General features: G+C 34.2%; 1 protein-coding gene across 1 annotated transcript in view; it reads left to right on the plus strand.

Moving 5' to 3' along the window:
- Window positions 1–27513, plus strand: part of Trhde (thyrotropin-releasing hormone degrading enzyme) — a 372401-nt gene that overhangs the window by 266289 nt on the left and 78599 nt on the right. The window contains exons 9-13 of the mRNA XM_013018686.1: window positions 11229–11294; window positions 12628–12815; window positions 19257–19345; window positions 26143–26276; window positions 26377–26432. Coding sequence (XP_012874140.1) covers window positions 11229–11294; window positions 12628–12815; window positions 19257–19345; window positions 26143–26276; window positions 26377–26432 — 533 coding nt within the window. The remainder of the gene's footprint in view (window positions 1–11228; window positions 11295–12627; window positions 12816–19256; window positions 19346–26142; window positions 26277–26376; window positions 26433–27513) is intronic.

Here is a 27513-nt window from a genome sequence, read left to right on the forward strand (position 1 = left end):
AAATGCCCAAAAGTGGGATTGCTGGGTCATAGGGGAGCTCTATGTGGAGTCTTTTGAGGAACCTCCATACTACTTTCCAAAGTGGTTCAACAAGTTTACACTCCCACCAACAATGCAGTAGGGTTCCCTTCTATCCACATCCCCTCCAGCATCTGTTGTTATTAGAGTTCTTGATAATAGCCATTCCAACTCGGGTGAGGTGGTATCTCAATGTTGTTTTGATTTGCATTTCTTTTGTGGCTAAGGAGGTTGAGTATTTCTTCATGTGTCTATTCACCACCCTTCTTTCCTCTTCAGAGAAGTTTCTCTGTAAGTCTTTAGCCCACTTATTTATTGGGCAGTTATTTCTTTGAGGATTTGTTGTTGGGGGATTTATTTTGAGTTCCAGGTATATTTTAGATGTGAGACCCTTGTTTGTTGTATGGCTAGTGAAGATCTTCTCCCAATCCATGGGCTTTCTATTGATCTTGCTAGCTATGTCCTTTACCATACAGAAGCTCTGCAATTTCATGCAATCTCATTTGTCCAACCTTTCTTTGACTTGTTGTGTTCTGGGTTTCTATTAAGAAAATTTCAGCCTGTGCCAAGGAGACCTATGGTTTCTCCTATTCCTTCCTGTAATGTTTTCAGGGTGTCTGCTTTGACTCTGAGGTCTTTGATCCATTTAAAGTTGATTCTGGTGCCGGGTGGTAAATAAGGATCTAGCTTTAGTTTTCTACAAGTAATTAACCGATTTTGCCAGCACCATTTTATGAAGAGGCTGTCTTTCTTCCATTCTATTTTTTTAGCTTCCTTATTGAAGATTAGGTGGCTATAGGTCTGTAGGTTCATTTCTGGGTTTTCAGTTCTATTCCATTGGTCCTGAGGTCTGTTCTTGTGTCAGTACCAAGCTGTTTTGCTTACTATGGCTTTGTAGTAAGTTTGAAATTTATTATTGATATTCCTCCAGCACTGTTCTTTCTGTTAAGGTTTGTCTTCTATTGTTCAATATGAATTTTGGGAAAGCTTCTTCTATTTCCTTGAAGAATAAGGTTGGAATATTGATAGGTATTGCATTGAATTTGTAGATAGCCTTGAGAAGTATTGCCATTTTCACGATGTTGATCCTTCCAATCTAGGAGCATGGGAGGTTTTGCCACATTCTAAGTTCTGTTTGATTTCCTTTTTGAGGTTTTTAAAGTTTTCATCATACATGTCCTTCACTTTTTTGGTTACGTTAATTCCTAGGTATTTTATTTTTGTGGGGCTATTATGAATGGAGTTGCTCTCCTGATTTCAGCAGCTTTCTCATTGTTGGCATACAGAAAAGCCATTGGTTTTTGAAGGTTAGTTTTATACCCTGCTACTTTGCCAAAGTTTTGAATCAGCTTGAGTAAATTTGGTAGTGGAGTCTATGGGATTCTTCAAATACAAGATCATGTCATCTGCAAAGAGGGAGAGTTTTACTTCTTCTTTCCCTATTTGGATTCCCTTTATGTTTGCATCTTGTCTTATTGATGTAGCTAGGCATTCTAATACTAAATTGAAGATAAGTAGAGAGAGTGGACATCCTTGTTTCATTCCTGAGTTTAGTGGAAATGGCTTTAGTTTTTCACCATTAAGTATAATGCTGGCTGTAGGTTTGTCATATACAGCCTTTATTGTATTGAGGAATGTTCCATGGATTCCTAATTTTTCCAGAGCCTTCATCATAAAGGGGTGTTGGATATTGTCAAATGCTTTTTCTGCATCTATTGAGATAACTATGTGGTTCTTATTCTTGCTCTTGTTGATGTGCTGAATTAAATTAATGATTTGCATATATTGAACTAGCTTTGCCTCCCTGAAATGAATCCTGTTTGATCGTGGTGTATGATTTTTTGGATGAATTGTTGAAGTCGATTGGCCAAAATGTTGCATCAATGTTGATCAAAGAAATGAGTCTATAGTTTTCCCTGAAATGAATCCTGTTTGATCGTGGTGCATGAATTTTTGGATGAATTGTTGAAGTCGATTGGCCAAAATTTTGCATTGATGTTGATCAAAGAAATTGGTCTATAGTTCTCTTTCTTTGTGAGGCCCTGCCTGGTTTTGGAATGAGGGTTATGATGGCTTCATAGAAAGAGTTCGGTAGTGAACTTTCTCTTTCAATTTCATTAAAGAGTTGAAGGAGTATTGGTGTGAGCTCTGCTTTGAAGGCCTTGTGGAATTCCACTGTAAATCCATCTGGTCCTGGGCTTTTCTTAGATGGGAGGTCTCTTATTGCTGTTTCTATTTCAGTGCTTGATATGGGCCTGTTAAGTTGGTTTAATTCATCTTGGTTTAGTTTTGGCATGTCGATATTCACTAGGAAATCATCCATTTCTTCCAGGTTCCCAAATTTATTAGCATAAAGGTTTGAGAAGTATTCCCTTATAATGTTCTGGGTCTTGGTTGTTCTGTGGTGATGTTTACATTCTCATTTCTAATTTGTTTATTTGGGTTTGTTCTCTTCTTTTTCTGATAAGATTTTCTAAGGGTCTGTCAATTTTGTTAATTTTTTTGAATGACCAACTCTTTGTTTTGTTGATTTTTCTATTTTTTGGATTCTAATTCATTTAATTCTGATATAATTTTAATTATCTCCATCTACTAGATTGGGGTTTAGCTTGCTGCTCTTTTTCAAGGAGGTTAAGATGTCTCATTAAATTGTTGGTTTCAGATCTCTCCAATTTGTTGATGTAGGAACTCAAGCTATAAACTTGCCTCTGAGTACTGCCTTTGCTGTGTCCCAGAGGCGCTGGTAATTTGTGTGCTCACTTTTGAATATCATGAACATTTGAATTTCCTTTCTAATCTCTTCCATGACCCACTGGTGATTCAACAGTATGCTGTTCAGTCTCCATGTGTTACAGGGCTTTCTTTGGTGGCTTTTGTTGTTGAGTTCTACTGTTATTCCCTTGTGGTCTGAGAGAATGCAGGCATAACTTCAGTGTTTCTGAATTTGAACAAGTTTGCTTTGTGACCTAAAGTGTGGCCTATTTTGGAAAGTGTTCCATGTGCTGCTGAGAAAAATGAGTATTCTGATGCTGCTGGGTGAAATATTCAGTAGATGTCTGTTAAATCTGGTTGATCTATGCAGTTGTTTAGAACTGCAGTTTCTCTGTTGAGTTTTTGCCAGGTTGATCTATCTAGTGAGGATAGTGATGTGTTAAAGTTCCCAATAATTAATGTCTTTGGATCTATGTGAGATTTGAGGTAAAGTATTGTTTCTTAGATGAACTTGGGTGCTCCGTTGTTTGGTGAATAGATAATTAGAATTGTAATAGCCTCCTGAAGGAGAGATCCCTTAATTAGTATGTAGCGACCTTCTTTATGTCCTCTCACTAATTTTAATTTGAAGTCGATTTTATCTGTTTATGGGGGTAGTTTGTTTGGTAGATTTATTCCAGCCTTTCATTTTCAGAATATGTTTGTTTTTATGGGCAAGGTGTGACTCTTGAAGGCAGCAGATCGAAGGATTTTTGCTTTTTAATCCAACTAGATAGTCTATGTTGCTTAATAGGAGAGTTTAGTCCAATAATTTTGAGAGTTAGGACAGAAAGGTGTTTGGTAGTTCCTGCCATGTTATCCACCTTCTTGGGGACTGCAACAGCTGGGTTCTTCCTATAGTTCTTGAATTCTAAGTTTGGGTGTGGTTTCTTGGCCTTTATTGTGGTCTCATTGGTTTTCTATGTGTAGGACATTTTTAAGTATCTTTTGTAGGGCTGATTTGGTGGAGATATATTGTTTCAGTTTTTCTTTACTATGGAAGCTTTTATTTGACCTTTTGTTATGAAGGAGAGTTTAGCTGGGTACAATATTCTTGGTTGATAGTTGTTTGTCTTTAGGGCATGACATACATCATTCCAGGCTCTTCTTGCTTTAATTGTCTCTGCTGAGAAATCTGAGGTTATTCTAATTAGTTTCCCTTTATAGGTGATTGATACTTTCTCCTTGAAAGCTTTAAGGATGCTTTCCTTGGTCTAAATTGATCCTGTGCGGATTTATAATGTGACGGTGGTATGTCCTGTTCTGGTCTGGTCTATTTGGGGCTCTAAAAGCTTCTTGTATCTAAATGGGCCTATCTTTTTGCATGTTTGGGAAGTTCTCTGCTAGGATCCTGTTAAATAAATTTCCTAGACCATTAGCTTCTGTCTCTAGGTGCTCCTCTACACCCATTTTCCTCAGATTAGGCCTTCTGATGGTGTCTTCCAAATGTTGAATAGATCTATCATATTTTTTTATTTTGTTTTGGATAGTTGTGTGTTCTTGCTCTATAATATCTAGGCTGTCATCAATCCCTGAGATTTGATCTTCTGCATGGCCTACTTTGTTTTTTATTTCATTTTCTTCTAATTGGTTGGCTTTAATGGCTTCAAATTCTTTCTTGGATCTTTGTTTTAGATCTTGTATGAACTTCTTTACTTCCCTAATTTGGTGTTCAGTGTTTATTCTCAAATCACTTTGTTGATTGGTAATAGTTTTCTTGGATTCCCTTTCCTTCTGATGGGCTCCCTTCAGCATTCCCTTTGTGGTCTCCATGGTTTCCTTCAGCTGTCTGTTTATGGATTCCATGAATGCCTCTATTGATTTTTGTCTGTTCTCATCCTGCTCACGCAATTCCTGTATTACTCTTTGATTAGCTTCCTTATACTCACATCATTCCTATATTTCTCTTTGACTGTTCTCAGCCTGCTCACACAATTCCTGTCTTTCTCTGTTCTCAGCCTGCTCATGCAAGTCCTGTATTTCTTTTTGACTGTTCTCAGCCTGCTCAAGAAATTCTTGTCTTTCTCTTTGACTCTTCTCAGCCTGCTCATGCAATTCCTATATTAATCTTTGAGTAGTTTTCCCATTCTTAGGAGATTCTTGTAGTAAGTTTCGTTTAGCCTCATCATGCTTGTGAAGTTCCTGTATTAATCTTTAGTTTGCTTTGTCTCACTCCCTATCATGCTCACACTGAGTCCTTTGCATGTTTTCAGTCTTTTCATTCACCATGTTTACCAGTAGTGTTTGTAGAGCTTTTTGGGACCCCTCTCCTCTGGATTATTCATTAACTGTTCTGTCACCTGTTTATCCTGACTGGGATTTGAGATGCCTGCCCTTGCCATTTTTTTTGTGTGTGTTTCTCTAGCTAGTTCTGCCCATTTGGTATGAAAGTAATACCAATTTTGTGCTAGAACACTGTATTAAGGTAAGCATCAACCAGAGTCCTGTAGTTGCACAGTCAAAATGGCTGCAGATACAATGTAGTTCAACATGTACAATCTGCTCAACATCAAATGAGTATGGACTAATGGGCTAAGAACATTAATGAGAAATTATTAGGTTTAGGGAGAATTGTGGGGAAAAATAGGATTAGAGGGATTTGGAGAGGTAAAAAGAGAGTGAATTTAACCAAGTCCTAATTTTAGAGAGGGAAATGGATAGGACAGAATGATAGGAGAAAGATTTAAAAAAGCAAGAAAATACAGAAAAAAATTTAAATTTAAAAAATGAAGCACTTAAAATTATATAAGTATAGAGAAATGATATTGAGAAAAGAGAGGAGAGGATGAGAGGAGTGGAAAGATAAAAATGAAAATACAAAAAATAAAAATTCTTAAAATTGGAATACTTGAAAGTTATATAGGTATAAAGAAATAATACTACTAGTAAGGAAGTTAAACCTAAGAGGTGGTGAACTGAGTAATAAATTTCTGAGTTAAGTATGTACACAATGAAGGAAAAGGTCTAATAATCAATGACAGGGATATATCTGGGCATGAGAAGAACAGCAATTAATTCATGCAAAAAAAGTTTAAAAGATATATATATATATATATATATATATACACACACACACACACACACACACCTAAAATAGAAATTATAAAAGAAAAAATTAAATTTTTTAAAAAGAATTAGGTAGAAAAATGAGTTATCTGATTTTTTTTTTGGCTGGGGTGGGGTGGGGGGTAGATCTTGTATCTCCCTTGTTTCCGTAACCAGTTTGGTTTTCCTGTGGCTTGATTGGTTTCTTAATTCAGTTTGTTTGAGCAGGCAGAAAAATGCTCTTTACCCAGGACTTTGTGATCCTTCTCCTAGTATAGTTCAGTGGGAGGGAGATCTGCTATGAGTATCACAAAAGAGGGAGATCGCTGTTTCCTCTAGTATGGAGTTGCTGTGATGAGGTTAAGTTCTTGGAAGAGTTGAGGCCTTTCAGCAATCAGTAGCTTTTCCAGAGAGGCTAGCTCCTACGACACTCACAGAGCCCAACCTGGAGCCATCCTCAAGGCTTATATTTACTGAGTTTCAATTGTTTGTCTAGCCTGCAGTGGGGAGGGGCAGCCCCTGACTGTTTACGAGGTGAAGAAAGTTACTCCTCTGGGGGCAGAGCTTCCTTTGCCTGGGCAGTGTTACTTTTCCCTGGGTGGAGCTGAGCCTGGCAGGTCAGGTCAGGTTCCTGTGACCTGGTGACTGGCTCCAATTATATTCTTTCAAGGCCTGAGTTGGAGCTAGCTCCTGGGCCTGGCCTTTGTCAGTATCAAAGATGGGGATCTTTTCCAGTGGTGAGGTATAGGCTACCTATCTACCGCTGCTCCATAAGAAGGAGTGAGGATGCCAGGGTTCTACTCACACCAGACTTTTGGTTCCTGGGCTGTCCCTGGTCTGCGATTAGCATGATGAAGATTTCTGCACCTTGTCAGTTCTTGCTGGTGGTGAGTAGGATCCACTCACAAGCTTCATCTGGAACCCTTGTCCCAGACTTTCTCTGTTGGTATGGTGGCCACAGCTGCAGCTGTGGCTACTGGCAAGTGCTCAGATCTGTCTCCTTGACCAAGCTGCCTGGATTTTCCCTCTCTGGCCAAACTCTCTGTACTGTGATGGCACATTTGGTGTGATTCTCTAGCCTAGGACTGTTCACTGAAACACTAAAACTGCTTTCTATGTGATAGCTTGTTTATCCTCCAGCTTCTCCTCCTCCATTTTCCTCCAGTCTCTGTGTAGATCATTTCTAACATATTGCCTCATATATGTCACTGTCCCATTGGTTCCCTTTTGTTCTTTGTCTCCCCATTCTATCATTCCCCTCTCTTCTCTAATTCAAATAAATGTGTATATAACACGAGTACCAAAATCAAATACAGTGACAATAGGGGAAAGAACATACAAAATAAACTAAAAATCACATAGTACATTAAAAAAGAACAACCTCTTGTTTTAAAAAAGAAAATCTCTTGTGTCCATGTTTTTGAGTTCAGTTAGCTTAGCATCATCTTATATGGTCATTTTTACGTAGCTATAAGCTATTCTGTTCATTTGATAAGATTATCCTAGATGTATAGTAATTATTGCAAATAAGGGAAACCATGATACCTATGTTTCTTTGGGCCTGGCTTACTTCACTTAATATGATTTTTTCCAAGTCTTTCCATTTTCTAACAAATGGGGTAGTGTTATTCTTTCTGATAGAGGCATAGAATTCCATTGTATATAAATATACCACATTTTCTTGATCCATTCATCTATTGAGGGGCATTTGGGTTGGTTCCATATCTTAGCTGTGGTGCATAATGCAGTGATAAACATAGTTGTGCTGATAGCTTTAGTATAACCTTTTTTGAAATCATTGGAGTAAATGCCCAGAATTGGGATTGCTGGCATAGGGGAGCTCTGTGTGTAATCTTTTGAGGAGCCACCACACTGCTTTCCAGAGTGGTTGAACAAGTTTACACTCCTACCAGCAGTGCAGTGGGGTTCCCTTTTGGCCATATCTCCTCCAGCATCTGTTGTTATTAGAGTTCTTGATTATAGCCATTTTAACTGGGGTGAGGTGGAATCTCAATGTTGTTTTGATTTGCATTTCTTTTATAGCCAGAGAGATCGCGCATTTCTTCATGTGTCTATTGGCCATTCTTATTTCTTCTTCAGAGAAGTCTCTCTTTAAGTCTTTCACCCACTTATTAATCGGCGGTTGTTTTTTGAGGATTTGTTTTTTGGGGATTTAATTTTCTGAGTTCTAAGTTTATTTTATATGAGGCCCTTGTTGTTTTGTGGCAAGTAAGATCTTCTCCCAATCTGTGGACTTTCTATTGATCTAGCTAGCTATGTCCTTTTCTATGCAGAAACTCTGCAGTTTCATACAATCCCATTTGTCCAACCTTTCTTTGATTTGTTATGTTTCTAGGTCTTTATTAAGAAAATTTCAGCCTGTGCCAAGGAGTCTTATTCCTTCCTGCAATATTTTCAGGGTGTCTGCTTTGACTTCGAGGTCTTTGATCCATTTGGAGTTGATTCTGGAGCAGAGTTAGTTTTCTGCAGATATTTAACCAATTTTGTCAGTACCAAATACTGAAGAGGCTTTCTTCCATCCTATTGTTTTTGGCTCTCTTATTGAAGATTAGGTGGCTATAGGTCTGCATATTCATTTCTGGGTTTTCAATTCTATTCCATTGGTCCTCAGGTCTCTTCTTGTGCCAGTACCAAGCTATTTTGATTACTATGGCTTTGTAATAGAGTTTGAAGTTTGGTATTGATATTCTTCCTTCACTGTTCTTTGTGCTAAGGATTGCTGCTTGGGGTCTTTTATTGTTCCATATGAATTTTTGGATTGCTTCTTCTATTTCATTAAAAAGTGAGGTTGGGATTTTGATGGGTATTGTGTTGAATTTATAGATAGCCTTTGGCAGTATTGCCATTTTTATGATGTTAATCCTCCCAATCAGGATTCATTTCAGGGTGGGAAGGTGGTTCAATATAGGCAAATCAATTAATGCAATTCATCACATCAACAAGGATGTGTACCACATGATTACCTCAATAGATGCAGAATTTGAAAAGATCCTACACCCCTTTATGATAAAAGCTTTGAAAATCTAGCAATCCATGGAACAGTCCTCAATATAATAAAGGTTGTGTATGACAAACCTCCAGCCAGCATTATACTTAATGGTTAAGAGCTAGAGCCACTTCCTCTAAACTCAGGATGAGTCAAGGATGTCTGCTCTGTACTCTGACTTCTGTACTTTCTATTCTGCTATCATGTATCTGTCTGTCTGTAGGTAGATGTGTCATAGTATTCTCTTGCTTAATGTAATTTAAGATTTTCATTATCCTGTTATTTTTATATTCCTTCAATGTATTCTAATGATCATTGTTGCTTTATCTCTTTCAATAAGTTTACTGTTTCTGGAATGTTTAGTACAAAAAAAAACCTACAACACATTTTAAGTGACTAGTCAATGTTATATTGCAATGTCAAAACTACTGCTGATTGACTTTCATACACACAAAGGTAAACATAGATTCTTATTTTTTATTCAATGTTCAAACATTTCTGTATCCATTGACTTGTAGGTTTGAAAGGAAGTTAAAATCTTATTCATCACCTAGAAATGTTTGACTTAATCTTGCCAAATACTTACTATACTAAGACTTCAATAGCTCTCTTTTCACACAAAATGAATAAGTGAATTACTAATTTCTAAAACCATACGCAATATCCTTTACATTAGTTTTTGTAATTCTGCAAGCAAAATTCCATTCACCTAATATATGAATGTATTTGTGGAAAAGACAAATACTGAAATAACTAATGAACCATTCTTATTTGAAGAGAGAATTGACATATGTAGACTGCTAATAACATCTTTGTACTTCAGGGCTAATGGTGTCCCAAGAAGTCATGCTTCCTCCATGAATCCTAAGGCAGAAAGTCTGCACTTAACCTCTTCAGCTTGGATCATTGTCATTACAGTCTGCTTGAAGTAGAAATATAAGCCTTATTCTGAACTGGGATAGGAACTGAGCCCTTGTCCTGATCATCAATATTGGAAAAAAATGTCAATTAATACCATGAATGGTTAGACTTTTCTGATCAATGAAAATCAAATTATAGTTGAGTGTTGGACCCTACAGTGTTTCTTCACTTTCCCGTTCTTGTAATTCTAGCAGCACTGTACCTCCTGTACTCTCTGGGATAGCATCACTAAAATATACAAATTAATATTTCATAAATCTCATTATTCCCAGCTTCACCCATTTAAGTATTAAAAAACCATGAAGGATAATTTTGGACGTTACGTCTAAAACTGTATGTTTGCATCCTGGCCTTATGCCGAACCAGTGTTACATGACATGTTAAAATCAAATTTGGATTCAGATTGGTTATAAAAGGTATTCATAACACTTGACAATGTTGATAAATTTGTGGTGCTCAGTGGAGACTGGACATCACAGGTGTCTAAATGGAAATCACTCTTTGCTTTCTGTGAATGGACAACGGAAATTGAGTCTGTCACAGATGCTATGATTTTTATTTCAGAAAATTTGTTTCCCTGACTCTAATTATCCCCAAAGCACCTCAGTCTATATAAAGCACTGGAAAGAGTCAGCATTTTTTTCAATTTCAGTACTTTGATATGTTAAGGGTTTTTTTTAAAATCTACTACAAGTTGTCAGGAAAAAGTAATTTCAAATTAGGAAGGGGCTCTTCTCTTTATAATATAAGATACTGTTTTTATCTAAGTTTTACACTTGGAAATCAGAAAGAAAGAATACCAAGCCATCATTTAATAACATAGTGAGAATTAGATTGTTTTTTAGAATGAATCATGAAATCAGAAATATGTTAAGTTTACCCACTTAGGGTAGAAAATGGGAAAATGGGAAACCCTAAGCATAAAAATATTAAATAATCTTAAGAATGCCTTTTTTAAATCAAGTATTGATGTGTGAATCTGTCACTATTGTAATGTGTGGTTATTTACATAGAGACCAAGGGATTAGAGACACATTATAGAGGAGGTACAATTCTGCTTCATATGAGCATGGATAAACCAGGAATTTCTTTTTCCCTAAAAGAGAATATTGCTTTTTCAACAAGTCAACACAAAAAGTGATAGAGGAACCTGTTCTATCTATTTCAAAAGTAGTTTCTTCAAAATTGACTGAAGGAAACCAGCTCAACTAGGATATCTTTGACTGTAGAAATCTCTAAGAAGTGATGCTAGCTCTGAAAATCCTTGATAATAGACTAGTATTGTTGGATGACTTAATTAGGAAATATAGTATCACTAGATTTCTTTGGAATATTTTAAAATGGGACTCCAAATCATTTTGCATGTCTTTCTCTTTGTATTGATGCAATTCCAACTCAGGGAATGGTTAATTGAACTGAGAAATAAATGTGTTTACTTGTAATTGCTTAACCTTTGAATTGTAATTACAATTTTATATTCTTGTAGGATTATTTAACCATTCATAAGTATGGCAATGCAGCCAGAAATGATCTCTGGAATACATTATCAGAGGTAATGTATAGGAAGCTGAAATATCAAAATGTCTTCTAGAACATTTGAATTGAAGTCGTGAAACATTATTAACTTTTATTGATGCTAGCAGTTTATCTTTACTTTTATATTTCTTCCTTTGTTCATATTGTTTTCTTGCTTTATCTTTGATATAACATAAAATCATAGGTTCTAAATTTTTTTGTATTTCAATTTTTTTAATTGTGAAAATATTGTACAGAGGGGTTACAATTACATGAACAAGGTAATGAGTACATTCCTTATCAAGCATTGTTACCTCCTCCTTTGTTTCCCCTTCCCATCCCTTCCCAACCCCCCCCACACCAAAGTTGTAAAGTTCGTTTTTCGACATAACGTCTTGTACATCTCATTGTTGCAATAGGACCATCTGTATACCTATTTAAACAATTTGTTTTTTCCCTTCCCCTCCCCAGGCCCAAAGAAATATAGGTCCCATGGTTTCCCTCATTTGCAATAACTAGTATAGGTCAAAGCAAGCAGAAATGGTCAGATAAGTTGATGTTAGGTGAAATGAACCCCAAGATAAGGACTCAAATGATTTTTCTTTCTTACTATTGTTTCTAACTTATGTATAAGATGATTTTTTTGTTGCTTTGTATGTCCGTCCCCCACAGTATAACCCCTGTTTTCTAAAGTTTTTTAGCTACAAATGATGGTAAAAATTATACCTTATATTACTTTAAAAAATGATAATATTTCTGAACTGTAATTTTTTTGTGCTGGTATTGGGGCTAGAATTCAGAGCTACATGCTCCCCCTCAGCTATTTTGCTCAAGGATGTTGTTCTGTTACTGAATACACACCTCCATGTCTAACATACTGCTTATTTGGAGTTAAGTGTTTCTCAAATTTGTCTTCTTTGAACCAAAGAAGACTGGCTTTGAACCAAAATCTTTAGATCTCAGCCTCCTGATTAGCTATGATTACAGATATGAGCCATTGGTGCCATGCCATTATTGTTAAAATGCAATTTTCATGTGGTGTCAGAGATCTGTGTTAAATATGAAAGTTATAAGGATTTTTTTCTATGTGAGAGTGAATACTCTTGGCATACTAACTTTTGCTACAAGTAACATGCTACAATAATAAAGTGTGTTTTATTCCCTACTATGTAAAACCTTTAATATTAATAGAACTTCCATGCATGCATAGATGAAGCAAAACTTAAGGCAAGAAGATTAATTTTGGTGACTCATCACCTTAACTTCACTGGTTTTAATCTTCTCATTTTTTAGGTAAAATATAAAGGTAAGAGTGAAAATATTAATTAAGTTCACATTAAATTCTGATAAAATTCATTCTGGTTGTAAAGGCTTTAAGGAGAAATGGAAAATATGTAAATATACAAGAGGTAATGGATCAGTGGACATTGCAGATGGGCTATCCTGTTATCACCATCTTGGGAAATACAACAACAGAACACAGAATAACAATTACCCAACAACATTTTATTTATGACATCGGCGCTAAAATTAAAGCAACTGAACTTCAAAATAACAGGTATGCCATTCTTTTTTCATGGAAAGTAGATAGTTTAATATTTCACTTTGTAGTGTATGTGTTCTAAAAAGCATTGATAGCATAATTCTGCAATATTGTGAGTGAAATAGAGTTTTGTTTGTTGGCACATAATGATTTTATTTTGTGCTCCTTTTTTTATTTTGTTCTTCTTTTACTCATTTTTCCTGGATATTTTAACTTGATGTGTTACTTTTCAGAAGACAAATTTTATATGATCAAAATTATTTGTAAAAGTATTCTGTCTTTCTATTTTTCTCCATAAAAGTTTCTTGAGCTAAATTCAAGGAAGTTAGAATGTTTGACAGTGAATTAAATAGAATGGAATAAAGGAGAGATTTATAGGACAAATGAAACCCAAACTTAACCCTGGAAAGCTAATTGAAATAAACAAAATTCTAAACTAAATAATGTTACAGTCTCAAAGAAAGATTATTTCTTAGTCTAAAAGAAAGATTAGACAGATATGTCACTTGGCACAAACTATGTATCAGTACTACCTTTTCTTTTTCTTATTTTAAGATTTAAAATCACTAACCAGACAGCAAAAACAGAATCTTCTTTTTTTTTATTGTGAAAATACCGTACAGAGGGGTTACAATGAGATGTACAAATCGTTATGTCAAAAATAGAATCTTGACTAATTACTTTTTGTTTGGAAATTTTTACTTAATAACTGATAATCATGAAGGGTTTCTTCTTCTTCACTTTTGTGTTTTCTATTTTTTGTTTTCTACTTTATGTCTCTTCTTTTTAAAGGCAGAGCAAAAGAAAGATAGTAAAACATTTATCAGTGAGTGTCATTTCTTATAAGTTGTCCCAGTAAGAGATTGGATGAAGAAAGTAGGATGAGAGAGAATAAAATTAATCAATAAAAGGAGATGTTTAGAGTAGGTTTTTAAAACTCTCTCTCATCACTAACTTTATCCACCACCATTATCCAGGAGACCAAGAGCACACTGTTTACTTTGTCATTCCTAAGATGAAGAGAAAGCATTTCCAAATCAGCCAATTTCAGTTTGGTTATAAAAAGAAATGATTGAGAAATTCATTGTTTTCTGGTGATTGTATTTGGAACCTGGTTTAAGAATCCCTCGCAGTGTCTTAAATTCCCTTCACCACATAGTTATGGACTCTAATACAATATGTCTTTTCACCCCCCTGTGTATTAACTCCTGGCATATGGAGTCAACTTGCCATACTATCACCACCCTTCTGCATTTGAATGCCATATTGTCTAAACCTTATAGATGGTGAATGCTTTTAATTATTCACTTCTGGTCCCAAGCAAAACATACTCAGGAATTGGCCCTGGCCCTGCCAGAGAGCACATAAAAACTACTTGAGTGTGTCCAAGTTAGAACCAGATCAGACATTTGAGAATATTCAATTTGACATAAGCATTACTCCTACCCCAAACATACACAATATATTCTGAAAAAAGTACTTTGTCAATCTATAACATACATCAGATGTATGAGTCATAAGTGTTGTCCTTTAAAGATAAATAGATTGCCCTTGCTAGAGAAGCATGTACAGTCATCTAAAGAGCTTCACATTTGCTGGAACTGTAAAGTCATATGGATGTTTTTGAACCCCAGGAACTTAGCATATTAACTATTAACAAGGAGGCATCACAGGACACCACACTAAGTCTCAACAATGATTATCTATATTAATATAATAGAACTTGTGGTTCTATGTTGTATTCCAAGTTTATATCACTGTGACATTCCAGTCAACATTTTAATACTAATTCTTTCTGCCCTTGTCCATAAGTTTTGTAGCTCTTTATTATGCTAAATAAGCAGTTGATGCAGTAAGACCTATGCCAGAAATCCTAGAAGTTGTGGGTGTTTTCTGAGCCAGAACAATTAATTCTTTGTTTTCATCATGCTAAGGGACACTGGAATACAATTACATCATGTGGGGAACATTTTAATATATCCAGGAATTATATTTTTCCATGTGTGTAATAGTTGTATTACAGTATGGAAAGGAGAGGTCTTTACATAATGAATAATTTCATGGTTAGTCCATGTATGACTGTGAAATTTCTGCTACAGTTTTGGTACTTAAGAAGCTGTGAGTCTGCCTTTTCATTTTATTATATTTAAAAATAAAGTTAGTTCATTGCTCTGTTATGTAGTCTCCTCATATACCACAGTACACTTCCCAGTGCTCTGCTGTTGGGAATAGTATTTATCTCCACAATCGTGCTTCTCTTCTCTTGTGGAGTGATGGAAGCAATCTTTAAACAGTTTTCACAGTCTACGATAATCCTTCAGTAATGCTGATGTTTTTTTTTTAAATTTCCATTCTAGCTAAAATATGTACCTATTTATTTCTTTTAATATAATCATTAGAATAAATGTTGCTTTGCTGTAAAAACGCCAACAATTGATAAAGAGAGGTAGTCTCGGGGACCATTAAAGACAAAAAATACCTGGAGAGTCGTTTAAAATGCAATTTAAAAAAAAAAAACTTTTTCATGCATAGAAGGGAGTAACTAAAATTCCAGCAGCTAGAATACAAATGCATGCACAAATTCTTTTTTTGTCTGTTTTGCAACAAACAAACCCAACCAAGTCTTGGATTTCTATACAGCCTGCCAAAAGAGGCATTTCTCTCAACTGTCTCACACCTTCTAATCTTTTAACATGGCAAAGGAAGACAATAAAACATTTATCATGTTTTCCTTGATTTTAAAATGAAAGAAACAATCAAATCTATGTTGCTTGAAAAGACCTTGGAAATAGATAATGTTCACAACTTACAGTATTTATGTGCTTGGTAATTTCTTTTTCTTTTTTTTTGGGGGGGGGGGTCCAGTCATGGGCCTGAACTCTGGGCCTGGGCGCTGTCCCTCAGCTCTTCAGCTCAACGCTAGCACTCTACCACTTGAGCCACAGTGCCACTTCCGGCTTTTTTCCTTTTAGCTTATGTGGTGCTGGGGAATTGAACCCAGGGCCTCCTGCATGCAAGGCAAGCGCTCTACCACTGAGCCACCTTCCCAGCCCTGTGCTTGGTAATTTCTAACGTTAGTTTGTCTTTTTAACAATATATGAATTTAATGTGTATGTGTGTGTACCCATGTAGAACTGAGAGGAAAAACATTCCCAGGGAAATATATTTTTCCTATTTTAAGGTTTTATAAAACATCCCAGTCTTGTGTCCTCAGCTCTTATAATAGTTAGCTTTTTTTTCAGCTGAACAGTTGTCTGATTAAATGTCTGCCCTAAGAAATTTTGTATAGTACTCACTCCAAGAAACATGAAAGTGGGGTATATAAATCATTTCCCCCCATATTTTAGATATGTTGGAAATTTAAACTAATTGTAAAGAAAATCAAGTATATCATATCTAATTATTTAGCCAAACACAGCTCAAGTATCTGCAAAATTATTTGTTTTAGGGATAAACAGTGTTTCACAAACATTTTTTGAAAGAAAATAATTGTTTCTTACACTGTTGGTGGGAATACAAACTGGTTCACCTACTTTGGAAAGCAGGATGAAGGTTCCTCAAAAGACTAAACATAGAGTTCCCCTATGATCTAGCAATCCCTGAACATTTACCCAAATGATCACAAACAAGGATACACTAAAGCTACCAGCACAGCCATGCTCATTGCAGCATTATTTACCATAGCTAAAATACAGAAATAAACCAGATTCCCCTCAATAAATAAATGGATCAAAATGAAGTAAGAAAATGTGGGATATATACACAATGGAATTCTATGCTTCCATTAGAAAGAATGACATTGCCCCATTCATAAGGAAATGGAAAGACTTGGAAAAAATCACATTAAGTGACATACGGTAGAACCAAAAAAACATAAGCTCCATGGTTTTCCTTATTTGTAATAATTAGTATATGTCTAGGATAGACCTAACATAGGATTAAGTAGCTCAATAACTTTGTACATATGACCATATAAAATGATGCTAATTGAAATGAACTCCAAGATATGGAAATAAGAGGGTTTTATTTGTTGTTGTTTTTATTTATTTATTTATTTCCCGACTTATTTTTTCCTTTTTTATTGTGAAAATACCATACAGAGGGTTTACAATTACATGGGCAAGGTAATGAGTGCATTTCTTATCAAGCATTGTTGCCTCCTCCTTTTTTTCCCCTTCCTATCCCTTCTCATCTCTCCCCTCCCTCCCCCGCCCCTGACCCTCTCACCTCGCCCCATGCCAAAGTTGTAAAGTTCATTTCCAACAACATCTTGTACATCTCATTGGTGCAATGGGTCCACCTGTATCCCTATTTAAATGACTTGTTTTTTCCCTTCCCCTCTACTGTGTGAAGTTATTTTTTTTCTCTCATTTTTCCCCCCTTTGCTTTATACCCTGTTGTCACTGATTTTGATTTTGGTAACTTGTATCTTATATATATGTTTGAACTTTACAACTTAGGGGAAGAGGGGAGTTGGGCAGGAGGGAAAGTGGGAGAAAACAAGGGAGGGGGCAACACTGTTTGACAAGAATGTAACCCCTATGTACATCCTCTTTACAATAAAATTAAATTAAATTTTAAAAACGATTTTTACATATCCTCAAATTTGTGTATCACTCACTTTTTAAGTGATAATTATTTGGCTTCATATTCAGTTAACTCAGTTCAATGTGGAAGATATTTATGATAAAGATAAGTTCACAAAGTTAACATTTATCTGACATACATTGATTTTTTTTCCAATTTGGTCCCTACTTAGCAGTCATATTCAACAATACATAAAGTGCTTCCTTTCTCCATTTTTCCCCCAAGATGTTTTGGTAGTCTGTTACCAAAATAAAGATACATTTATGCCATATGATACAACAAACACCTCCTGGATATGTGTTCAAATGATAAATGTACATAAATACTTGTATGAAAACAGTCATACAATCTAATTCCAGTCTAATTCTAGGTATAACTGATGAATCAGACTCAAAGTGGAAGCATTATTGCCTAATTATTCCAATTAACAAAAAAAAGTTTCATTAACTGAGATATTCATTACCTTTGGGAAACTTTGAGCCTTCCTCAAAGTAAATCCATCATTAATATGACAGAGGGTTGTTTCTATGTTAGAGGCTTCATACTATTTATAAAAGCACTTCCACAAATGGTATTTCACCAACTAAATAATCAGTTTCAGGTTCAACTACTTTAAATAATGTCCTGATCAGTTTTGTGGAGTAGATCATAGTGCAATATAGTGTTTTCATGTAATTGACACTGCAAAATGTTTCTGTCACTACGTATGGCATAGAATTATAAAATTTAGAGTCTTAAACATATTATTTCAACTTTCCACGGTGTAAATAATGTTGATTAAGAATTAACACATTTTTCTAATCTTCCTGTCTGTTGGGAATAAAACTATGACACAAACAAACGAAAAATTCCACACAACAGACTCATTGGAGGCACTCACACCCAGACATGTTTTCATGGAACTTATTACTACTAGCATGGCACTCTGAAAATTTTCATTCACCATGCACTTTCATGAATGACTGAGCTCATAAAACATCACTTCCTTCTCTTGTAGTAAAAATATTTTTCTTATGGTAGAAATGTTGGCTACCCCTGTTGCTAATGGTAGATAGGAAATGTTGGATTTTGCTCCAAAATACAGTTGCTAGATTTATTGTAAACCATGCAGCGTATGTCTGGCTACTCAATTGGGGTAAATTGATAGTACATCATGTGCAAGTGTAGGCCTCAATTTTAGCCCATGAGGCACATGAAATGAAATGATTCTCTTTAATAGCTGAGATGTGTGACTCCCCCTGGATGTTGGTAGGTGCTTTGACACATCTATTTGGAAATTCCATGTCAGAAAACAGAGCATGTTGGTTCATGTTTATTCTTTCTTTGGCAAAGGTAGGTGTGCCAGATTAATCTCTCTGTAAAGCATGTTAATAGTGTCCCTCAGAATTTCTACACAAGAAGTAAAGAGAAGGTTGAAATGTAAATGTACACAACCATTGAACAAATAGAAAGTATTTTTAGACTTTTAACCAATAAATTCTGTGTTTCAGATTCCAGTGAAATTTTATTTCTAAAATCCAAATTTCTTTAGCACTGACCTTTATTAGAGATCAAGTTTTTTTTTTATTGTGAACATACTGTACAGAGGGGTTACAATTACATGGGCAAGATAATGAGTACATTTCTTATCAAGCATTGCAGCCTCCTCCTTTGTTTATCCTTAAGTTTTCTTAATTGATAGAGTAACTTCATCTTCTTGACTTACGCTTTTATTTATTTATTTATTTACTTACTTACTTACTGACTTGCATTTTATGGACCAGAGGGATAGAAATCACAAAGAAAAATCATACATAGGAAATGTTTGATTTTGCTTTTGTCCTGACTAAGTTACTTCTATTCTTAAAGCTTCTCTTCTTAATTTTTCAGTTACCTGTGGCAGATTCCATTAACAATTGTGGTGGGAAATAGAAGCCATGTGTCTTCAGAAGCAATTATTTGGGTGTCTAACAAATCAGGTAAAATACACATTCTTCCCTAAGGAACTATTTGGTTTTAGATAATTGTTCAGTTACCTAACTTCTGTTTTTAGCTGTTAGAAAATGTGAATAAAGACGAATTATAAACAGAAAATACAGTAATGGCAATTATTTCTACAGAATTAAGTATAATTCCTAGGTAGTCTCACTTCAGATTGCCTACGTAATTATTTAATTTGCTTCTGTGATGATAAAGAGATTTTAAATTCCCAATGTATACTACTAATCTTATATGGTTTAAAATATATAATTTTACATCTTCAAGTGCAGTTACGATATAATCATAACTTCCAAGTGAATAATATGAGAAGTACTGAAATATAGGTTGATTTTAAATCCCATTTTTTCTTCTTTCCTTTTTTAATTTTTTAAAAATTAAAGATATAGTACAGAGGGGTTACAGTTACACGAGTAAGGTAATGAGTATATTTCTTATCTCTTTAAAGGACTAAGCAGATAATATTCTCCATAAGGGAGGAGAAGAGGGGTTTAGAGAGGTCATGGAGCCACCTCTTAGGCTGGGTCAAGTCTGAAGGTAGAGAAAGAAAAGATTTTATTCTCTTTCTAAATATCTTCAAATATGATAGTGACTTATTTCATTTCACTGTCAGAAAGCTATTTCTTGAATGCAATCTATATCCTTCATGCTAGAATGTGAAACAAGACACTTTCATTTCTACTTCCCACTGAGCTGGAGAAAAAGCCAATTACAATATTTTATCTAACATTTCATTTAGGTTGAGTTGGTCAAGTGCACCCATATTGTGTTTTCCATACTCCTTTCTCACATGCTCTTAATTGATGTTTGCTATTTTTGTAAGCATCATTTTAAACAACTACATTAAGTAATATAGTTAGGTATGTATAAAATAGTGTTTTAATTTGGCACTTGTGGTTCATCCCTGTAATTCAACTAATCAGGAGGTTGAAATCTCAGGATCTTGGTTTAAAGCCAGCCTAGGCATGGAAGTCTGTGAGACTTTTATATCTAATCAGCCCGTTCCCCCCCTCCCCAAGTCTAGAAGTAGAGCTGTGGTTCAAGTGGTGAGTGGTAGCCTTGAGCAAAAATGTCATGGACAGGGCATAGGCCCTCGTGTGTGGGTGTGTATGGGCACACACACATACACAAACATACACATTTACTATAGATTTCTCTCTCTCTCTTTATCTATGTATAGTTTTTCCTTTTTGTTTTGGTATTAAGAGTGAATATTAAGTGCTCAATACACACAACATCCATATAAAATATTTTGGATTTTTATTTTCAGATTTTAATGTTATTGAATTTACATGTTATACATATTATAACATGTTATTACATGTTATAAAAATATATGCTTTTGTGAGTGGCACTGTGGCTCAAGTGGTAAGTGCTTGCCTTGAGCTCAAGAGCTCTGGGACAGTTACCAGGCCCAGAGTTCAAGCCCCACAACCAACTATATATATATATATATATATATATATATACATATATATATGTATATATAGTTATATAGTTGTGTGTATATATAGTACATATGCATTCTATATATAGTATATATACATACTATGCTTTCACCTAGATATATTGCATAATAAATACATTTATTTAATAGAATAATACATTGAAATGCTTATTTTAACATTTATTGGTGTTTCTCCTTCTAAATAATTACAATCTATTCTTCTCATCCCTTGGAATTAGAATTTATAACAATGTTCTGCATTCACACTTATGTTTCTCTATACTTCTCTTTTCACTCATAACTATTTTACTTATCTGTATAATTTGTTATAAATCAATGAAAAGAAGCAGTGAGTTGCTATTATTACTCTCCAATGGTTGGCATGAAGTTAGCCCATTACAGGAAAGCCAGCAGAATGAGACTGAAAAGAAGTCAAATAAGGCATTCATCTTTGGAAGGTAGAATGGAAACAGGAAATCAGAAAAGTGTAGAGATACTGACCCAATATAAGGATTAGCCCAACACTTTACTTTCGGACAGTGGGAGGATTTAGTGCATTTTTTTTACACTTTATTTTACTGGGAAGATGCTGTACAGAAGGGTTACAGTTATATGAGTAAGGTAATGAGTACATTTCTTGTCCAACATTGTTACCTCTTCCTTTGTTTTTCCTACTATCCCTTCCCTTCCCACCTCCTGCATTTCTTCCCTCCACCCATCCTCTCACCCCGGGGGGCGAAGTTGTAAAGATCATTTCCAGCATAGTATCTTGTGAGTATCATTGTTGCAATGGGTCATCTCGTATCCTTGTTTCAGCATTTTGTTATTCCCCTTTCTCTCCCCAAATTAGATAAATGAATATACAAGATGCAGGGTAACAAAATCAAATACAATAACAACAGGGGATATACCATAGGAGGAAGAACATACAAAAGAAAAAACAAAAAATTACACAGTACATTAAAAATAGCAACAAAGACAAACTTTGTGACCATATGTTAGGGTTCATTTCACTTAGCATCATCTTATATGGTCATATATACACAGCTTTTTGAGATATTCTGCTCATCTGATAAGATTATCCTAGACGTATATTACTTGTTGCAAATAAGGAAAACTATGGGACCTATATTTCTTTGGAGTCTGGCTTACTTCACTTAATATGAATTTTTTCAAGTCTTTCCATTTCTTAACAAATGAGGTGGTGTCATTCTTTCTGATGGAAGCATAGAATTGAAACACAAGTTTTTGTTGTTGTTCTTGTTACACATAAGTTACATGTTCATTTTCTATAACTCTGATTATTTCTATGCTGTTATTCCTTGTACCCCCTTAGTCTACACAGAGTCAGGAATAATATTAGAGTTTTTCTTGACCACAGCCTTTGGTGTCTTTTTGAGAAACAAATTATTTTTAAACCTTTTCATTATTAGTCAGGAAAAGAAAAGACTGTATTGGTTCAACCCTGTTTGCCTAACATATTGCCTGTACTAACATATATGGTCTTCATACACATCTACACAGTTTGTGGAATGCATAATTCTAAGAGTCATTATTTTCATGGACGATGATATGAAGAGCATATTTCCCTACCCCAAAACTTACAGTGTACAATGGGCACAGTACAATATGACATTTTCTATTAAAGCAGAGCAGAATATTCTATTTGGTATAAACATTGTTACTGGTAAAATGTGGAAACTTTAATGGAATGTCCCTATTAACTAGATGCTTTCTGTAAGTTTCATGTATAGAAAGCTGTGAAAGAAAGTTTCCAGAAAACCTTTGAAAAAGCTTACCTTTGTATTTGGACTTTTCAATTCCACTACAATTGTATTTAATTTAATCTCAAAAGCTTTCCTTTTGATGACTAATAATAAAACTAATACCAGAGGGAGTTTAGGGGGAAATAGCTTATTAACTTTAATTTTTTTTTTTCGGTTGTGGGGCTTGAACTCTGGGCTTGGGCACTGTCCCTGAGCTCTTCAGCTTAAGGCTAGCAGTCTACCACTTGAGCCACATCGCCACTTCCAGTTTTCTGGTGGTTTATTGGAGATAAGAGTCTCATGGGCTTTCCTGACCTGGCTGGCTTTGAATTGCGTTCCTTAGATCTCAGCCTCCTGAGTAGCTAGGATTATAGGCAGGAGCAACTGTTTCCTGGGTAGATTATTAACTTTTTATCCTTCTGAATGTTTTCATGTCTCTTTTGTTCAAAAATCAATGAATTTTGCTTTTCTCCAAAAACATAAAGAAAATATTCTGGTCCTTTTATTTTTAATTCTGCGTAAGTGAAAATTCAGATTTAACCACATCAATATATTTACAGTCTTCACTGTCCATAGTAATATAGATGTGATCTAACAGGCAAAGTTATTGGTAGATAAAATGCTTTTTTAAAAAAAAATTAACCAACCTACATAATGGTTGCTTCATTTTTAGAATATTTCTTATAAGTATTTACTATCAATTTAATGTGTTTTTTACTGTGGACTAAAATGGCTTTTCAATCAATTTTTAAGTTTTTCAAAGCAAGTTAGAGTGTTTATCCTTTTCATTCTTGCCATGAATTTGGGCATTCACAAATGAATGTTGTAGCTTACATTTTGACAAGTTCTTCAAGTAAGGTGAATGGAAGGGAAGGTAAATTTAATGTTAAGAGAGAAAAGATTCAAAATAATTCAAAATGATTTCCTCAAGAAAACAAATGTTTGTCTCAGTATCCTGGTTAGTTTGGTTGAATTGCTCATTTTTCCCTTAATTCTAATAATTTTACAACCAGCAAATACTGTGTAGGATGTACAATCTCATTTCTACTTTTAGTATCTCAAAAGTATAATGTACCAACTGTTATAATATCTTAACTGGTCTGTACCGTCATGTAGTCTGAGTCTTGGTCCATTTTGGATATAAAAACAATTTTAATTATTACTAGGAACGCTTGAAATATAACTTCCATTCTTCTTATTATGGTACTCATCAAATACCATACCTCATTAGGGTATTAGAAAAGATCTCTTTAAAATTCATTACATGCCATTAGTTAATTTGAGGAACATTTTAGAGACATAATTAACTAGAACCCAAATATGTTTAAAAATCTATTGTAAAAACCTTTCAAGGAATCATTTTCTAAGATCTCATTTGTATCAACAGTGTAAAAATATTCATGAACCTCAAGGTTTTAGTTAGAAATTTAATAATGTATTATTTAAAACAAAAGATGCCTGTCATATTCTAGTCTGATGACTTTAAAGGTATAGGGATTTGTTTCTATTAAAAAATACATATTAATTTAAAATTGATTATATTTTGCCTTTAAATTTTTGAATTCAATAAGTTTCAATACGAGAGCAAGGTACTATATCAGGTTATAGTTATTTCAGTTATCTAAAATGTGGACAGGAAGTAATTTTAAAATGGATTTAGTATCCTAGGAATCTATGAACATTTAAAATCTGCAAAAATTTTAAGCATGTGCTCATGTATTAAACTTAATGGTTTAATATTGTAACTTTTATGGAAAAAACTTCTGAAATAAAAGTGACCAAATTTTCTGATAGATTAGCTGAATTCATCTACTTATACATTTTATTTCAATAAGCTTAGTGTATTTGAAAACAATTATAAGTCAGAATAAATAATATTCCTGATGTTTTACCTTTCAGTTACTTTGAATTGAGCTACTATTCATTAAAGTTTGTCTTTGATATTATTTTAAAGGGACTATTTTACTTTCAAATGATATATCCTAGTTTAGTTATTTCTGTTGTCATATTTTGTCTGTTCAATAGGGTGACATTCAAAAGCTTGACAAAACAAATGTATGGGCAATCATATTAAATATTTGAAAAAATATATTTATAATTATTCAGAGACTTGAGAAACTGTCTACATTTTATAGAAATGTCTACATTCGAGCAATTTGTTTAATTTTTTGAGACAGCTCTTTATTTGCCTCTGAGGACGTAAATTAAAGGTGGTAAAAAGATATTAAAAGAATAAAAGATCAAAATTTTATGCTTAATATACTTTAAGTGAATTTTGTTTTATGATCTATTTTTGGAAAGGACTAATGTTTAATACAGATTGGATTACTTAGCCTATCCTTTGCAGACCTGAGAATGAATGGGCATTTGTCCCCTGGATAATTTTCATGGTAACATTTTTCATGTGTAAGCTTGCTTATGAGAGAGTCTTTCTGTGAATTCATTCCTTCACAGAAACAACACAGTATGCTTTATTTCCTGTTTTAGATTCTATGGTGTGAAAATGCTGGTGATAGTCTATCTCTTACACAGATATGAGTCTAGCTTCTGCGAAGCATTTCATAGTTTCAAGTCATTGTAAAAATTAGCTTACACCAGGATAGTCTGTTTTGTTTCATTTTCCTCTTGGATGACAGATTGCATTTGTGTGTGTGTATGTGTGTTTGTATGTGTTAATTTGAAATCAACTTCACTGTGCAAATTCTATGAAGCATTAAGTCCTAAAGTTCTATGGTACAATCATAATTTCAAACCATAGTTTTGTGCAGTTAATGAAAGTAGACAACACAAGTGGATGTAGTTCTTTCTTTTGACCATATTTGAAAGTGTTAAACATGTAAGAAGTTGTAATATTGTTTGTCCTGGATTCTTTTGGCTGAATTTCCTAGTGAACATAGTAAGTTACTATTTTTGCAAAGTAATTCCTGTAAGCAGAACTTCATCTCTTTGTTTCTAATTCTGTGTGGAAATATTAGAGTCTTGAACAAATGGGGTTTCCTTTTAAGAGCATTATTGATGCTGAAGAGTCTGCTATTTATTAGTACTCCTAAGAAAGCAGGGAAAAAGGCAAGAAACAACAGGCTTTCAAATAAATGAACTCATGTTTTAATCACTTTCTTACTGAACAAAATAAGTATAATATACTTCTGAAATAGTTTCTTTTATTCTGTCTCTGTGTTCTATAAATCTCTCTATATATTCATATAGAATAGTACATATTTATATAGAAAGAATAATATTTATATAATCTAATTATAAGCCTGATAAATATAGTGAGCAGTTTCTAAGTTACATTTATTTGAAGAAAGAAAATTATTTCTAGGTAATAGGGTTTTGTCAAGACTAAAATTCTTAATTATAAGAAAATAATTAATTGAGATAATGCGTAACCAACTAAAAGTTTTTCTAGCCAAGTCTAGATGCAAGTAATTAATTATTTCAATTAGACATTTAGGGTGGCATTCTCTTTTCATTATTGGTGTTGCTGTTTATGATACAAAAGAAACATATTCCATTTTAACTCATAAAATTTGAAATCTGTTCACTCTCAAAATGTTAATTTCAGAGCATCACAGAATAACTTATTTGGATAAAGGAAGCTGGCTGTTAGGAAACATCAATCAAACTGGCTACTTTAGAGTCAACTATGACCTAAGGAACTGGAGATTATTAATTGATCAGTTAATCAGGAACCACGAGGTATATTCTAGACTTGTTCATTAATGATCTTCTTTGATTCATGCACACTTGACAGTTTAATCCTAAACCATTCTTTTCTTTCCCCTGATTGGCCTCACAGGTTCTTTCTGTCAGTAACCGTGCAGGTTTGATTGACGACGCCTTCAGCCTGGCCAGGTATGTGTCCCTGTGAATCTCCAGAATAAAAACTCATGCTTGTGGAATTTCCTCTGTTAAGAAGTGCGTATGTTTTGAATATCAGAAATCTTAAAAAAAACAAAACCTCCCTTCCATGATCTTTGTGTTTGGATATGAATTTCATTCAGTACCACAAATTCTCAATCGATAACAGCCTTAGAGAATTTTCAGGACAGGAGACGTTCATCAATTTTACTACAAGTTTAATTTAACATTCTGGAGATTAATAATCTGTTCCTTATTTCCTTAATGATCCCTAAGAAATGACCCTCGTGCCATATTTAACTTTTGATAGAAAATAGCTTTAAGCATCTGCAATTTTTTTTCCTAACGTGTCAGTGTATCCTTTTTAAATGACTTTTAAAAAAAAATGTGATTCATTATGAAAGGCCTCTACTGAGAGACAGAAATAAATATTCCACAGGGTGTGACTTTTCTGGACAAAATATATATCAATCCTATACCAGAAGCGTTTAGTGGTATTAGGTATCGTAATATTTGTGGTGCTTTCACAATTAGATTTGTAGTGTTTGAAACAGTTATTCCTTTGAATAATTATCTAATAAAATAACATCAATCACCAACTACTTACTAAATTTTGAAACTTAATATTAAAAAAATCTCAATCCTTTTAACATTTTGTAATTTTTCATATCTAGGTATAAATTAAATAATTGATAGTTTTAAGTTACAGCTTAGGACAGATTTCTCTGGTTATAACAATTTGCAATAGTCCCTCCTAGGATGACAGTGGGAATTTGATTAACTATGTCTGTGCTGATAGGCACACATGACTTATCTTAGTTCCTGGCAATGTTTCATTCATAGAACCTTAGACTGCCTCTACAGTTTATGTAATCAATCAGATGTCAATTCTTTTCCTTACGTTATAAAGCAAATGAATACCCACAGCATTTAGAATAAATGAGCTTACATTAGAAGAGTTGATTACTTCTTTGACAGAGGCAAAGCCCAAGGTTTTTTTTTTTAATTTAATTTTATTTTATTTGTGAACATACTGTACAGAGGGGTTACAATTGCATGGGCAGGATAATGCATA

This window comes from Dipodomys ordii, unplaced genomic scaffold (assembly GCF_000151885.1).
Source record: "Dipodomys ordii isolate 6190 unplaced genomic scaffold, Dord_2.0 Scaffold3, whole genome shotgun sequence".
Lineage (NCBI taxonomy): Eukaryota > Metazoa > Chordata > Mammalia > Rodentia > Heteromyidae > Dipodomys > Dipodomys ordii.